At 36.2% G+C, this 16,272-nt stretch overlaps 1 protein-coding gene across 2 annotated transcripts in view; it reads left to right on the top strand.

The window, feature by feature from the left end:
* Positions 1 to 16,272, top strand: part of SNX13 (sorting nexin 13) — a 141,610-nt gene that overhangs the window by 71,763 nt on the left and 53,575 nt on the right. For both annotated transcript variants that reach the window (XM_065938699.1, XM_065938700.1), the window contains exons 9-11: positions 6,448 to 6,531; positions 11,309 to 11,447; positions 11,836 to 11,924. In XM_065938699.1, the coding sequence (XP_065794771.1) occupies positions 6,448 to 6,531; positions 11,309 to 11,447; positions 11,836 to 11,924 (312 nt within the window). The remainder of the gene's footprint in view (positions 1 to 6,447; positions 6,532 to 11,308; positions 11,448 to 11,835; positions 11,925 to 16,272) is intronic.

The raw sequence follows: 16,272 nt of genomic DNA, 5'->3' as shown, positions 1-16,272 counted from the left end.
GTTCATTGAGTTGGTGATGTTATCCAGTCATCTCGTCCTCTTGTCATCCCCTTCTCCTCCTGCCTTCAATCTTTCCCAGCATCTGGGTCTTTTCTAATGAATCATCTCTTTGCATCAGGTGGCCAAAGTATTGGAGCTTCAGCTTCAGTCCTTCCAATGAATTCTATAAGTTTCCCTAAATTAGGCTAATTAAAATAACACTTCTGGATAGAAACTTTGGAAAAAAAAAACCTGGGCAGCTAAGATTCTACTTCTTGGCATTGAAAAATAAATGTCAGATGAAAACAATAATCTTGGACTCATTTATTCCCTGGGTATAATCCTATAGAATAAAATTCTGTGTGCAAATGTAAAGAAGTAACATTTTGACTTTGGTTACTGGTTAGGACTGAGAAATGCTAGCTACGTTAGTCCTTATCCTGGCTGAATGGGTAAAATTAAAAAGTTTCTGATTATACTGAAAATGAAAGTTTATGATCTTTTTCGTCTGCGATTCTGCAAAACAGATAGACCAGTTCCTAAACTGTCTTTTTTGCTTATTATTATTTAAGCAGTATCAATTTAGCAGTATCAATTTAGCAGTATCCTAATAGCTCTCTAACTTTAGTTCAGTGCACTTTCAGGTAGGGTAATGATACTGTGAAATGAATAGAAAATGCTTGATTTTGATGGGGAGAGCCTGATAGATTATATACATTGAAGACTTGGGCTGGTCATTATCAACATCTGGCATGTCTGTGTCTAGATTCACATCTACCACTGAAGGAAGATACTGCTAATCAGTCATCATATTCATTCATGCTGATTATTTGGAGCAGTCTTTGCCTGCCTGGTACTCTGCTTGACTTTTAAATATCCAGATTGTGCAATTCTGTGCCTTCTTGCTCATCCATCCCTGTGACTTTAAACACCATCCAAATGCTAATAACTTTCAAATCTATATCTTTCTCTTCTGAACTGTCCACCAGCTGCCTACTAAAATCACTATTTCATTGATGCAAAGCCCTTTTAAACTTTGCATGCGCAAGATGGAAGTCTTACTCTTGCCTCCAAATCCTGTCTGCCTTTTATAAGTCTTTTCTTCAACCCAGTAATGACCACCCAGCAAATATTTTAAGTCTTAAGTCCTTTTAAAAGGCTTACAATAAGACTGTGGGTGACGTGGCTTTGTTTAACCTCTCTGGCCTTCATTCCATGCTGTCACTGTATTCCAACCACACAGGCTTTTCCAAAGTGCCATTTCTCTCCACTATAGGATTATCTCATACTCTTTTTTTCATCTGCTTAGAATGATTTGCCTTATTCTCTTGGCTAAATTATATTTGTCCCTCATCTCTCACTTCCTCAGAAATGCCCCCTTCTCTAAAAGCCCCCTCTTAATTCCCTATTAGTGTAGGTAGATACTGTATTCCTTCTTAACATTTACCATATTTTAACATGAAAGTTTGATTGTTGGATTAACTTGCTTGATGCCTCTTTCCCCTAACGGAATCCCAAGTCTTAGAGGACAGGGGCCAGTTCTTCATTTCTGTATTCTATATCACTGTGTACTTACTGGTTTTCACAGTGCCTGCCACATAGCATATACCAATCAGATAATCAATTTTAATGCATAGTTCAGTTGAGTTTAGTTGTTCAGTCGTGTGTGACTCTTTGCAACCTCATGGACTGCAACATGCCAGGGCTCCCTGTCCATCACCAACTCCTGGGGTTTACTCAGATTCAGTGTCCATTGAGTTGATGATGCCATCCACCCATCTTATCCTCTGTCGTCCCCTTTTCCGCCTGCCTTCAATCTTTCCCAGCATCAGAGTCTTTTCCAGTGAGTCAGTTCTTCACATCAGGTGGCCAAAGGATTGGAGTTTCAGCTTCAGGATCTGTCCTTCCAATGAATATTCAGGGCTGATTTCCTTTAGGATGTACTGGTTTGATCTCCTTGCAGTCCAAGGAACTCTCAAGAGTCTTCTCTAACACCACAGTTCAAAAGCATCAATTCTTTAGTGCTCAGCTTTCTTTATAGTCCAACTTTCACATCCATACATGACTACTGGAAAAACTGTAGCTTTGAATAGATGGACCTTTGTTGGCAAAGTAATGTCTCTGCTTTTTAATATGCTGTCTAGGTTGGTCATAACTTTTCTTCCAAGGAATAATTGTCTTTTAATTTCATGGCTGCAGTCACCATCTGCAGTGATTTTAGAGCCCCCAAAAGTGAAGTCTGCCACTATTTCCACAGTTTCCTCATCTTTTTGCTATGGAGTGATGGGACCAGGTGCCATGATCTTAGTTTTCTGAATGTTAAGTTTTAAGCCAACTTTTTCACTCACCTCTTTCACTTTCATCAAGAGGCTCTTTAGTTCTTCTTCACTTTCTGCCTTAAGGATGGTGTCATCTGCATATCTGAGGTTATTGATATTTCTCCCAGCAATCTTGATTCCAGCTTGTGCTTCATCCAGCCCAGTGTTTCTCATGATGTGCTCTGCATATAAGTTAAATAAGCAGCGTGACAGTATACAGCCTTGATGTGCTCTTTTCCTGATTTGGAACCAGTCTTTTGTTCCATGTCCATTTCTAACTGTTGCTTCCTGACCTGCATACAGATTTCTCAAGACGCAGGTCAGATGGTCTGATATTCCTATCTTTTAAGAATTTTCGACAGTTTGTCATGATCCACACAGTCAAATGCTTTGGCATAGTCAATAAAGCAGAAATAGATGTTTTTCTGGAACTCTCTTGCTTTATCGATGGTCCAGCGGATATTGTCAATTTGATCTCTGATTCCTCTGCCTTTTCTAAATCCAGCCTGAACATTTGGAAGTTCACGATTCTCATACTGTTGAAGCCTGGCTTGGAGAATTTTAAGTGTTAACTTGACTAGCATGTAAGATGAGTGCCATTGTGCATTAGTTTGAGCATTCTTTGGCATTGCCTTTCTTTGGAATTGGAAAGAAAAGTGACCTTTTCCAGTCCTATGGCCACTGCTGAGTTTTCCAAATTTGCTGGCATATTGAGTGCAGCACTTTCACAGCATCATCTTTTAGGATTTGAAATAGCTCAACTGGAATTCTATCACCTCCACTAGCTTTGTTCGTAGGGATGCTTCCTAAGGCCCACTTGAGTTCGCATTTGAGGATGTCTGACTCTAGGTGAGTGATCACACCATCGTGATTATCTGGGTCATGAAGATCTTTTTTGTATAATTCTTCTGTGTATTCTTGCCACCTCTTCTTAATATCTTCTGCTTCTGTTAGGTCCATACCATTTCTGTCCTTTATTGTGCCCATCTTTGCATGACATGTTCCTTGGTATCTCTAATTTTCTTGAAGAGAATTCTAGTCTTTCCTATTCTGTTTTCCTCTATTTCTTTGCACTGATCACCGAGGAAGGCTTTCTTATCTCTCCTTGCTATTCTTTGAAACTCTGCATTCAAATGGGTATGTCTTTGCTTTTCTCCTTTGCTTTTCAATTGTCTTCTTTTCAGAGCTATTTGTAAGGCCTCCTCAGACAGCCATTTTGCTTTTTTATATTTCTTTTTCTTGGGAATAGTCTTAATCCCTGTCTCCTATACAATGTCTTAATCCTCCATCCAGATTTCTTCAGACACTCTTTCAGATCTAATCCCTTGAATCTTTTTGTCACATCCACTGTATAATCGTAAGGGATTTGATTTAGGTCATAGCTGAATGGTCTAGTGGTTTTCCCTACTTCAATTTAAGTCTGATTTTGACAATAAGGAGTTTGTGATCTGAGAGGAAACCTGTTTGACCTTTTTGCTGGCTATGGGGCACATGCTACTGCTACTCTTTAAAGATTAAACTGACTTTTAGGAGATGGGAATGACGATCTGTTTTGTTACATGGGTTTAAAATACGTTTAAAATAAGTAGGGTTCTTTAAAGAAAGAACAAATATGTTTTGCCATAGATTGCTCTTTTAGACCAATATTTCATTTCTTTTTGCTTGAGGCTAATTGAGTGAGTGTAATTGTAGAGCTCTGTGGTCAGTTTGTTTTTCTATTAACTTGATAGTTCTTTATCAGCTTTCTTTTGTTGATGATTAAATCTAGGTTTTCCCAAAAGGCACTTTGTTCAGATTAAATAACAGATTAGAGAGTTCTTAGTTCTTTCCTTTATATGAATTCTTTGTATGAGTTGTACAAATCACAGCATTTGACTGAGATATTGCTATTTAATTGCCACTGCTTTCTCCCATTACCATGTTTTATTGATTTAAAGATTCATGGCCTCAGTGACTCTGTAACTTTTAAATCTTCATATTTGACAGCTGATGCTTGTCTTAAAGTATATGAAAATTATGTGAAAATTGCAGCATATTTTATAATATTTGCAATATTTTGCTCTCACTAAAACTGTATAGAAGTTATTGAGTCATATGACTAACCAGGGGCTTCCCTGGTGGTTCAGATGGTAAAGAATCTGCCTTCAATGCAGGAGACCTGGGTTCGATCCCTGGGTCAGGAAGATCCTCTGTAGAAGGACATGGCTGTCCACTCCAGTGTTCTTGCTTGGAGAATCCCATGGACGGTGGAGCCTGGTGGCTATAGTCATTGAGGTTGCAGAGTCCATGACTGAGCAACTAAACACACAGACACACACACATACACATGACTAACCAAACTCTTTCATGAGGCAAATTAGGAGATCAGAGTAGTTTTCAGAGGCATAATGACTGTTTGCCTTAACTAATATGAAGCAGTAAACGTATTCAAAAAGGTTACCCATATGTTTTTCTCACGTTGAAAATAAACTTTGAATAAAGCACTTTTTTGTTTGTGAATTTTATCATTACAGAATACATTTAAAAATTTGAGCATGTGTGGTCAGATACATAATTTGAGGGAAGAAATTAGATAAATAAATATAATTTTTAAAAGGTTAGAGATTAAAGCTAATCCAAAATAAACAATTTTCTAATTTGAGACTGGAGGATGTCTTAAAAGACATTTCAAAAAGTTATTGAAGCCTCTATTAGTGCCTTTTAGAAATATTAATTGATCATGGGTAAAAGTTGTCAAAGACTTGTAAAACTTATAGAAGTAGAATTTATATAAAATATTTCTCCAAAGGAAAACAGAGTGAAGGCTCTCTTCTGTGAACTTACACCAGAAAACGGCACAGATAAGTTAGAAATCTGGAAAGGAATAAATAAATTGGTCCTTTACTTACAGAAGTGAAACATCTTATTAACCTTGTGGCTATTTAGCATTTCTAGTATTCATAAGAAATGCTATTTCATAAATTTAGACATCACAAGCATGGAGGACTGAAGAGTAAACAGACTATTGTCTCAGTTTGAAAGTGAAAGTGAAGTCAGTCAGTCATGACCCACTCCTTGCAACCCCATGGACCATAGCCCGCCCCTCCTCCGTCCATGGGATTCTCCAGGCAAGAACACTGGAAGTGGGTTGACATTTCCTTCTCCAGGAGATCTTCCCAACCCAGGGATTAAACCCAGGTCTCCCGCATTGTAGGCAGATGCTTTATCATCTGAGCCACTTAGTTTTTCGATTTGTATCCTTAAATGTTTATCAAAGTCATACCATATTTAAGATAGTGACCTTGAGAAGATTAAGAGTATTTTTGAAGAGAGAGAAATCTTTTATCTTTTAACTAATCTCACTCACATACAAAAAGTTCCTAGAGAGCTGTAGTGTATTAAGAGAAGTGGAAGACACAGAATTACTTAAAGAATGGTATGTGATAAATGCCATAAATAGAAAGCATGAGTGTATTTTAAACATATAAGTGAATAGTGTTCATCAGGACAATCATGGTTTATTTAATTGGAAAATTAATTCTGTAGTCAGTTCTAGGAGGAGAGCCAGAATCTTGATAGAAGTGTAAACAGCTGCAGAGAAAGGGAAGGTATAGTCAAAGAATATTAAGTAATTGTATTACCATAAATGTTATTTTATTATCTTGTATTAGATAAATTTCAGACCGACAGGTATAGAGGGTTAATGCAATAGACATTTATGCACCAACACACCAGATTTAAGCAGTGTTAACATTTTGCTGTAGTTGCTCTATCCCTCCCTTGAAGGCACTGTTCTGATTGGTATCTTATCTTTTTTTGTTTTTATACTTTTAATATAGAAGTGGGAGTCCATAAATACATATAGTGCCATGTTTTGCCTTTTAAAAATGGATATAAATGCTAGCTTATTAGAGGTATCCTTTTGCTATTTTTCACTCAACTGTACTTACTATTGTGGCCATGTACCTAAGTTGATATAGATGGCTTCATCTTATTCAACTTGTGTGTGCTAGCTCATCTTTTTGTAAATCATGTCATTTACCAAGTTTGCTTTTATCTATACCTTATTTTTCTTCAGTAACAGCATTGAGTTAGGAAATTTACACTGTGCTATTGATTTGAGAAGTGTATGAGATTAAATTTGTTTTTGTGTTTTAAAATTTTTGTCCAGGAAATCCTTGCACGTGGAGTTATTCTTCCATTGATAAATCAACTCAGTGATCCTGATTATATTAATCAATATATCATATGGATGGTATGTACTTTCTAAAATGCAGCTCTTGTTTTTAAAACAGTTTTTTAAAAGGTATAAATATGATTTGAAAGTCAGGATGATTAAGCAATAATTTATTAAAGAAATTAAGTAAAAATATATCTCAAGGTAATCTTTTATATTTTCAACATTTCTGTTTGCTTATGTGTTGAATGTACTAGCCAGATTTTCCTTAAGGATGTAGGTTGATAAGATAATCTTCCTTACAGTGTTCCTGCTGTTTCTACTTATTTAAATTTAAAAAAAGATGTTTTCTTATCTGTGTGTATAGATGATAAGTACTTCTTAAAACTGCTATTTGATTTTAAATTAATCTGAACTACTTAAATAGCATGCAATTTAAATTTTATGCTAAATAGTAGAGAGAAATATAGAGGAAAGAACATTAGATTGAGAAGAAGATCTAAGTTCCAGATACATTTCTGTAGGTTGCGTAGTGTGTCAGTGAGTTAGATAACTCATAGTTTTCTCATTCATCAGATGTATCAGAGAGTTAGTGGTTATTAAGTTTGCTAGTTCTAATTTTTTTTCTGATTGTATATGCTCTTCCTCAGCAAATTAATGGTTGAGGCAGAGTGTGTAATTGGGCTATTGCTGGGAATTACTTTGATGGTTACCTAAGTCTTTTATTCCTTTTTGTGAATCTGAAATTTCTCTCCCACATTGTCTTCTTTTACTCAGTCTAGCTTTTCTAGAAAGGAAGTATTTGATTGTTCTTTGTTTAATCATATCCCTTATCAGACTTGCCATTTTTCATTGTCGTTGCTATTACAATGTTTGTCTCTCCCATCAGCTTATGGTTACCTGTAGGCAGAAATTGTCTTCCTAGCTTTGTGTTCCTAGAATCTTTCATGGAGTTCACAGAACTTAATTTTTCATTTCCTTTGTCAGCTTATTTAGAGTCCTGCTAGGCTATACCTAGAGCTTTAAAAATTTACATAATCCCCATAGCTAAAAAAAAACCCTTAGGTTAGGAATTCTGCTCCTGAAATTTATCCTAAAGTGCTAATAAACAAGGTCATAACAATCTGATTTAAGACTACTAATGGCAATCTTGCTAATAATACTAAAAAAATGAAAGCAATTTAAGTGTTCAGCATAGAGGCACAAATGTACTCATTTCACATGCTAGCAAGGTAATGCTCAAAATCCTTCAGGCTAGGCCTCAACAGTACATGAACCAAGAACCTCCAGATGTACGAGGAGGATTTAGAACAGGCAGAGGAACCAGAGATCAAATTGCCAACTTCTGTTGGATCATAGAAAAAGCAAGGGAATTCTAGAAAAACATCTACTTCTGCTTCATTGACTATGCTGAAACCTCTGACTGTGGATCACAACAAACTGTTGAAAATTCTTCAAGAGTTGGGAATACCAGACCACCTGACCTGTCTCCCGAGAGACCTGTATGCAGGTCAAGAAGCAATGGTTAGAACCGATCATGGAACAACAGACTGGTTCAAAATTGGGAAAGGAGTATATCAAGGCTGTGCATTGTCACCTTGCTTATTTAATGTACATGCAAAGTACATCATGCAAAATGCTGGGCTGGATGAAGCTCAAGCTGGAATCTAGATTGCCTGAAGAAATATCAGTAACCTCAGATATGCAGATGACACCACCCTTATGGCAGCAAGTGAAGAGGAACTGAAGAGTCTCTTGATGAAAGTGAAAGAGGAGAGTGAAAAAGCTGGCTTGAAACTCAACGTTCAAAAAACTAAGATCATGGCATCCGGTCCCATCACTTCATGGGAGATAGATGGGGAAACAATGAAAACAGTGACAGACTTTATTTTCTTGGGCTCCAAAAATCACTGTGGATGGTGACTGCCACCATGAAATTAAAAGACACTTGCTTCTTGGAAGAAAAGCTGTGACAAATCTAGACAGCATATTAAAAAGTAGAAATATCAATTTGCTAACAAAGGTCTGTCTACTCAAAGCTGGTTTTTCCAGTAGTCATGTACACATGTGCGAATTGGACTGTAAAGAAAGCTGAGAGCCAAATAATTCACGCTTTTGAACTGTGGTGTAGGAGACTTTTGAGAGTCCCCTTGGACAGTAAGGAGATCCAACCAGTCAATCCTAAAGGAAATCAGTCCTGAATATTCATTAGAAGGACTGATGCTGAAGCTGAAGCTTCAATACTTTGGCCACCTGCGAAGAGCTGACTCACTGGAAAAGACCCCGATGCTGGGAAAGATTGAGGGCAGGAGGATAAGAGGGTGACAGAGGATGAGATGGTTGGATAGCGTCACCAACTCAGTGGACATGAGTTTGAGCAAACTCTGGTAGATAGTAATGGACACGGAAGCCTGTTGTGCTACAGTCCATGGGGTCGCAGAGTCAGACGGGACTGAACAACTGAACAACAAAATAGAGGAATAGTTTAGGAATATTGATGCAATAAATACTATTTATACTATGATGATAGTATGTCTTTATGAATATGAAAAGATGTGTTTTTTATGTGAAAAGGACAACTAAAAATGATGTGTTTGTAGATATCTATTCCTTTAAAAATAAATATATAATTATATGTTTATGAATAACTGTGATTCTGACAAGTTGTATACTGACTGAAATGTTAATAGAGAGGTCAGTCAGTTCAGTGGCTGAGTCCTGTCTGACTCTTTGCGACCCCATGAACTGCAGCATGCCAGGCTTCCCTGTCCATTACCAACTCGCAGAGCTTGCCCAAACTCATGTACATTGAAATGGTGATGCCATCCAACCATCTCATCCTCTGTTGTAATAGAGAGGTAGTATCCTGAAAATTTTAAGTTTTCTCTTTTGTTTGTTTGACTTTACTACAAGTATTGGTTATGTCATAAGTGATTTTTTAAGAAGTAGGAAAAAGGTAAAATTTTAAAACATTTAAGTAGTAAAGTAAGAGTAGATATCTTAAAAAAATTTTTTTTTGTAACACAAAAATGAATATCATATACTAACCTTAAAAATCAGTTTACAGTACTGTATAACCTTACCTATAGTACAGAGCAGGATGCAAGTTTACGAGAATATTACGGTTCTCTCTCACTCATGGGGTTAGGAATTATTTTTATTTCTATTTTTCTTTAGTTTTCAAATTTTTATTTTGCTGAGCTTATATTAATTGTATAATTAGTTACATGGTAAAAACATTTTTGAGGGACCTAACACATACTCAGAACAGAATTCAAGCCACCAGATTTTTACTTGTTCTCTGCATAGTTGGACTGGTACTGTTATTATGTATGATGGTTGGGGTCTTTTTTATTTAAAACAGTGATTGATCACTACTGTGCTTTGCTGTAAAATATCAGAAAATATATTTAAAACTGATAAAATATATCAATAAAGAATCTTTAGCTTGCTTTGTTGTCTGGTTTATTCTTTTGACATTATTTATGTGGAAAACCCTTTGCACATAGGTATTATAAAATTGGCTCAGTTCTTACTCTTTCTGCCAGGTAAATTTCATATTAATGATATCTAATTGTATAGTTTATTTTTATTTGAAAGGAAACGTTTAGAGCAGTGTAGTAGTAACATATATCCTCCAAATGAAATGTTCATATTACCTAACAGAAGTTTTAAGTTTTTAAGTCGTTTCTAAAGATAGTATGGGCCAATTTGCATTATTTATCTCAAAATATATATTTTATATCTTTTGGGGACAAACTAGTTAATGGTAAACTGTTCTCTCTGACTGTGGAATAGTTTACTTAATTGGTTTATATTGTTATCCCCTACTAGAGCAGATTAGTGAACAGCTGTTTACTTGTTTCTTAATGTATTAGAAAAATCAGATCTTTAATAACTTACTTCTTTTATTATTGAAGTAAAATTTATACAAAGTGAGAGGCATCGCCAAGTAGTTATCTGAAGCTGTGTTATAATTTTGTACTTCTGCTTGCACTGTTTGAGAATGTGAAGACCAAATTTGGTCTCTGCACATTCTGAGAGATGTTTGGCATTTTCTTTTTGGTATGGTTAGCTTGCACATCCTTGATGACGAATGATTTTGAACAGTTTTTCATGTGCTTATTGCCCCCCCCCCCAACTTCTTTTCGCCCCAGTTCTCAACTTTGGCAATCACCAGTACTTGGACTGCTGTTTAGAATGGACAACCAAGTTGGCTACCTTTTCATAGTTCCCTTTACTGTTTTATTTGGCTTAAATTTATTGACAGTCATAGTCATTAGTTCCTTTACAACATTCTCAACTACCTTTCCTCTCTCTCTCAGTTTATTATTTGCTTGGTGAAACCACATTCTGGTTAAATCCAACTTAATGTTCTACTCCATTGTTAATCTTAAATAGCAAGTGGCTGGAGAAGAAGGATGAAATAACAGTTTTTCATGTTGTTGCAGTGGTTCTGTTAAATTTATGTTAGAGAATGCCACTCTTAATGTTTAAAACCCTCCAATAACTTTTCATTCCGTTCACAGTGAAAGCCAAGCCATTTACTGAACCCTGTCCTGCCTGCTTTTCCATTAGCACTCATCTCCCTTGCTCTTCTGCATTTCTCTGGCTTAGCTCTGGTCACCATGGCGACCTTGCTGTCATCAGACATTCCGAGTGTGCTGTTTACTTCAGTGTGCTAAGTATCTTACTTACTTTGTTAATAGTCTGTGACCCAGGAGAATATAAGTACCATGAGTAGAGATTTTCATTTTGTTTGAGGACAGTTATGCTGGCCCACGGTAGGTATTCAAGATTATGTTTTCACTTACGTGAATCTCCCTCCCATCTGTGTTTTAAATTTTATTTTCAGATCCGTGATTCTAATTGCAACTATGAGGCCTTTATGAACATTATTAAATTGAGTGACAATATTGGAGAGCTCGAAGCAGTCAGAGATAAAGCAGCAGAAGAATTACAGTATCTTCGATCTCTAGATACAGCTGGTGATGGTAAGTAATCTGTTTAAGAATAAGAATGTTTTACTTCTTTAACAATTACTATGTATTCAAATAAAACTTTAATTTACCTAAATGTCATTTTATGTTATTAGTTGTTTTCACCTTAACTGAATCTGACTTTTATTATGCTAATATGTTCTGAGAATAAAGCACAATAGTTTTCTGAATGTGAAACTCTTATTATTGCAGTTGTTGCTAAAGATAATTGACATAGTTTAATTTTAATTAAATAATCTCACTATAAAATTTCCAGTTATTTTTTAAATAAAATGATTGCTGTATTCACTGGTTATTATGTTAAATTACAGTAAGTGTATGTTTAAAGTATTTCACAAGTAACACTGTCACTTTACCTCATAATCAATTTGTTTATTTTTAGATATCAACACCATCAAAAATCAAATAAATAGCTTATTATTTGTGAAGAAAGTATGTGACTCAAGAATACAACGGTTGCAGTCAGGCAAAGTGAGTAAAATACTCTTGAATTAATATTTAACTGTAGATAATTTCTGTTCATTAAAATATCCAGAAAATAACAAAAGGTCGAGTATTAACTAGTGTGGCATTTTACGGAAGAACTAAAAATTTAGAGAAAATTTATATTACACAATGTAAGTATTTATTAAAACAAGCTAATGAGATTAAAATACTGCATGAAAAGTAAATTCTTTTTCTTGATTTATGCATTTATCTACTCGTGTCATTTATTCAAAATTCAGCATTTATTGAATTTTGTACATTGGACACCATTTTAGATGGATCTAACAGATGGACGTCTCTCTCATGAAGCTTACATTTTAGTTGCAGAATCAGAAAATAAACCAATATATAAATTGATATATTATGTGAAAAATGTAAAAGTAAGTGAAATGTGAAAAAATAAAATGTAAAAAAAAAAACCCTAAAATGTGAAAGAAAATAAGTAAAGCAAAGTAGAGTGGTAGAGAATGTCAGAGTGGTTTAGATAGGTGCTGAGAGATCTGGTGACATTTGAGCATAGAGAGATCTGAATAATCTGAGAGACTCCTGTGAAATTTTTTTTTTTTCTTTTTAAAATCTTTAATGCAAAGGTGAGAGCAAATGTGAAGTCCCTGGAATAGGAACGTGCCTGGTCTTCCCTGGTAGCTCAGACGGTAAAGTGTCTGCCTACAATGTGGGAGACCCGGGTTCAACCCCTGGGTCGGGAAGATCCCCTGGAGAAGGAAATGGCAACCCACTCCAGTATTCTTGCTTGGAAAATCCTTTGGACTGAGGATCCTGGTAGGCTACAGTCCATGGGGTCCCAAAGAGTCAGACACAACTGAGTGACTTCACTCATTGTGACTGGTATGGAATGTATGATAGGATTTGTAGTAGGAATGAATTTAGAGAGGAACCTTAGGGGTTAGATCATACATGGTTTTACCTTCCATAGCAAGATTTTTAAAAATCTCACTGATAGAAATCCATTGGACATTTGCCCTGGCAAGTGACATAATCAGACTTACGAGGTAAAATGATTACTTGGGCTCTTTGTGATGAGTAGATTGTGGTGGAGTGGTGGAGACAAGAATGGAAACTAACAGATCATTTACACGACTCTTGTTTTTGTTTAGTAAGAGATGTCTGGGGGGTTCATGTGAGAAGTTAATTGGAGACAGTATTTGCTAATGTGGTAAATGTGGGTTTGGAGAGAAAAAAGAATTCAAGGATGATTACAAATTTTTTTGGACTGAGCACCTGCATGAATAGTGTTGTTATTCACTAAAATGAATAAAACTGAGGGAGGAGGAAGTTTGGAAGAGAGAATCAAGTTTTGAATGTTTTAGCTTGAGATCCCTGTTTGATGTTAAAGTAGACATTCTAATTGGTAAATTCAACTTCAAGGGAAATTTTGTGAATGAAATAAACTTTGAGAATCCTCAGGATTATCAGCTGCTTGTTTAAAGTTGAGAGATTGGATGAGATTACTTAAAAGAATGAGTTTAAGAAAGAAGATATCAAACACTTTGTCCTGAGGCACTTCAGTTACTAGTGTTTAAGACAAAGTGAAAGATCTAGTCAAACAAACTGTAAATGACTGTTGAGATTGAAGGAAAGGAGTGTGATATCCTAGAAGCAAAGTATAGAAAATGCTGAAAAAAGTCAGAGATCAGGTGTATCACAGACTGCTAATAAGTTGAGTAAAATGAAGATTTAGAATTGACTGTTGGGTTTGCCACAGAGGTATTATTGGTGATCCATGAGAGCATCTTGGTTGAATAGTGGAGAAAAACCCTGATGGGAGTCAGTCAGGAGAAAATGGGAAGAAATGAATTAGAAACAGTGATTATAGGTACCTGTTTGGATGAGTTTCATTGTAAAAGAGAGCAGAGATTTGGGGCTTTGAAACAAATTTTTTACTACCTTTAGTTTTTAGTGCAATCACCTTTTTTATGTGTGTTTTCTATTGGAAATTGATTTGTGACTCTTTGGTCTTGTAATTTTGCAGTGTACTTAAATTCCTTAAGGAATAGAAGACTTATTTTTAAATTTTGAGTTTAGTTTGCTAGTTTAATTATAACTTACACATTATTTGAGGCCTATATTTGTCATAAATGTGTGTGCAGGTGTATGTATGTCTGTCTTTGTTCAGTTAACTATATTTTAAAATGAATTTATATACGCATGTAAATTCAGAATAGAAGAATAATATGGTTTCACTTGTGATTGTTGTTTCTTTATCTAGTTACCCTACCTAGATCTTAAAGTTAGTGATGCTTGTGTTCAACTCTTTGCGAACCTATGGACCGTAGCCTGTCAGGCTCCTCTGTCCATGGGATTCTCAAGGCAAGAATACTGGAGTAGGTTTCCATGCCCTCCTCCAGGGGATCTTCCCCACCCAGGGAATGAACCCTCCTCTCTTATGTCTCTTGCATTGGCAGGCAGATTCCTTACTGCCGAGCCACCAGGGAAGCCCTTGGTGATCCTTAAGCATCATTATTTAAGTCTGTTTGCCTAAATACTTTTTGATACTGAATTCCTTTTAAAATTTAGAAATCTTGTTTGGAAGCTTGTCAATTCTGATTTGAATATGAAGCTTTACCTTTTTTAATAGCTCAAGACGTAGCATGTATTCCTTTGGATGAAAATTCAGAATCTTCAGAGATAGAGGTTTTTTAACCGTACTGCTCATCTTAAAGTCTTAGAGATGCTTTATTCTTCTTATTACAAATAAAGTGATAGTGAATACTCTTCTCCATCCCATATCTATAGAGCTGCTGCTGGACAGAACCAAGAAGTGATAAAATCTGAGGAAGGAAGACTGCGATAGGGGAAGTCATGTGCTGGTGCTAGATTGCTTTGTTGTTGTTCAGTCGCTCAGTCGTGTCCAACTCTGTGACCCCATGGCCTGCAGCATGCCAGGTTTCCCTGTCCTTCACCATCTCCTGGAGTTTGCTCAGACTCATGTCCATCAAGTCAGGGATGCTATCCAGCCATCTCATCCTCTGTTGTCCCCTTCTTTTCTCTTCTCTTTCCCAGCATCAGGATCTTTTCCAGTTAGTTGACTCTTCCCATCAGATGGCCAAAGTATTGGAGCTTCAACTTCAACATCAGTCCTTCTAATGAATATTCAGGATTGATTTCCTTTAGGATCGACTGATTTGATCTCCTTGCAGTCCAAGGGACTTTCAGGAGTCTTCTCCAACACCATAGTTTGAAAGCATCAGTTTTTTGGTGTTCAGCCTTTTTTATAGTCCAACTTTCACTACTGGAAAAACCATAGCTTTGACAATGTGGACTTTTGTCGACAGGGTGATGTCTCCACTTTTTAATAGGCTGTCTAGGTTTATCATAGCTTTTCTTTCAAAAAAATTAAATTCTTTCAATTTCATGGCTGCAGTTACCTTCTATGGTGATTTTGGAGCACAAGAAAATAGTCTGTCAGTTTCCATTGCTTTCCCTTCTACTTGCCATGAAGTGATAGGACCAGATGCCATGATGTTAGTTTTTTGAATGTTGAGTTTTAAACCAGTTTTTTTACTCTCTTTCACCTTCATCAAGAGGCTCTGTAGTTCCTCTTCACTTTCTGCCATTAGGGTGGTGTCATCTGCATGTCTGAGATTACTGATATTTCTCCAGGAAATCTTGATTTCAGCTTGAACTTCATCCAGCCTAGCATTTTGCTTGATGTCATCTGCATATAAGTTAAATAAGCAAGGTGACAGTGTACAGCCTTGATATACTCCTTTCCCAATTTTGAACCAGTCTGTTGTCCCATGACTGATGCTCACTGTTACTTCTTGACTACATACAGGTTTCTCAGGAGACAGGTAGGTGGTCTGATATTCCCATCTCTTGAAAAATTTCCCAGTTTGTTGTGATCCACACAGTCAGAGGCTTTAGCATAGTCAGTGAAGCAGAAGTAGAGGTTTTTCTGGAATTCACTCTTTTTCGATGATCCAGTGGATGTTGGCCATTTGATCTGTTTCCTCTGCCTTTTCTAAATCCAGCTTATACATCTGGAAATTCTTGTTTCACATACTGTTGAAGTCCAGCTTGAAGGATTTTAGCATTACCTTGCTAGTATGTGAAATGAGTGCAATTTGCAGTAGATTGCTTTACCCCAGTAATTTCAAATCAGTAATCTGTTGTTGTTCTTATGTTCTTATATGAAGAGGAGATACTAATTACAAGAGAAGTTTTTTTCTCCTCTTTTCAAATCGTCTTCCTTTTCCTTTATATATCACGTATGCCTAATTTAGTATCTGCCCCTGAATAAGGCAGCCTTATCTAACTTTCAGAAAACCTATGCATCTTTTTTTGAAAATAGAGGTTTGTGAGTATGGATTTG

Source organism: Muntiacus reevesi, chromosome 6 (genome assembly GCF_963930625.1).
Source record: "Muntiacus reevesi chromosome 6, mMunRee1.1, whole genome shotgun sequence".
NCBI lineage: Eukaryota > Metazoa > Chordata > Mammalia > Artiodactyla > Cervidae > Muntiacus > Muntiacus reevesi.
The sequence above is the reverse complement of the archived record's forward strand: the minus strand, read 5'-3'. Positions and strand labels throughout refer to the sequence as shown.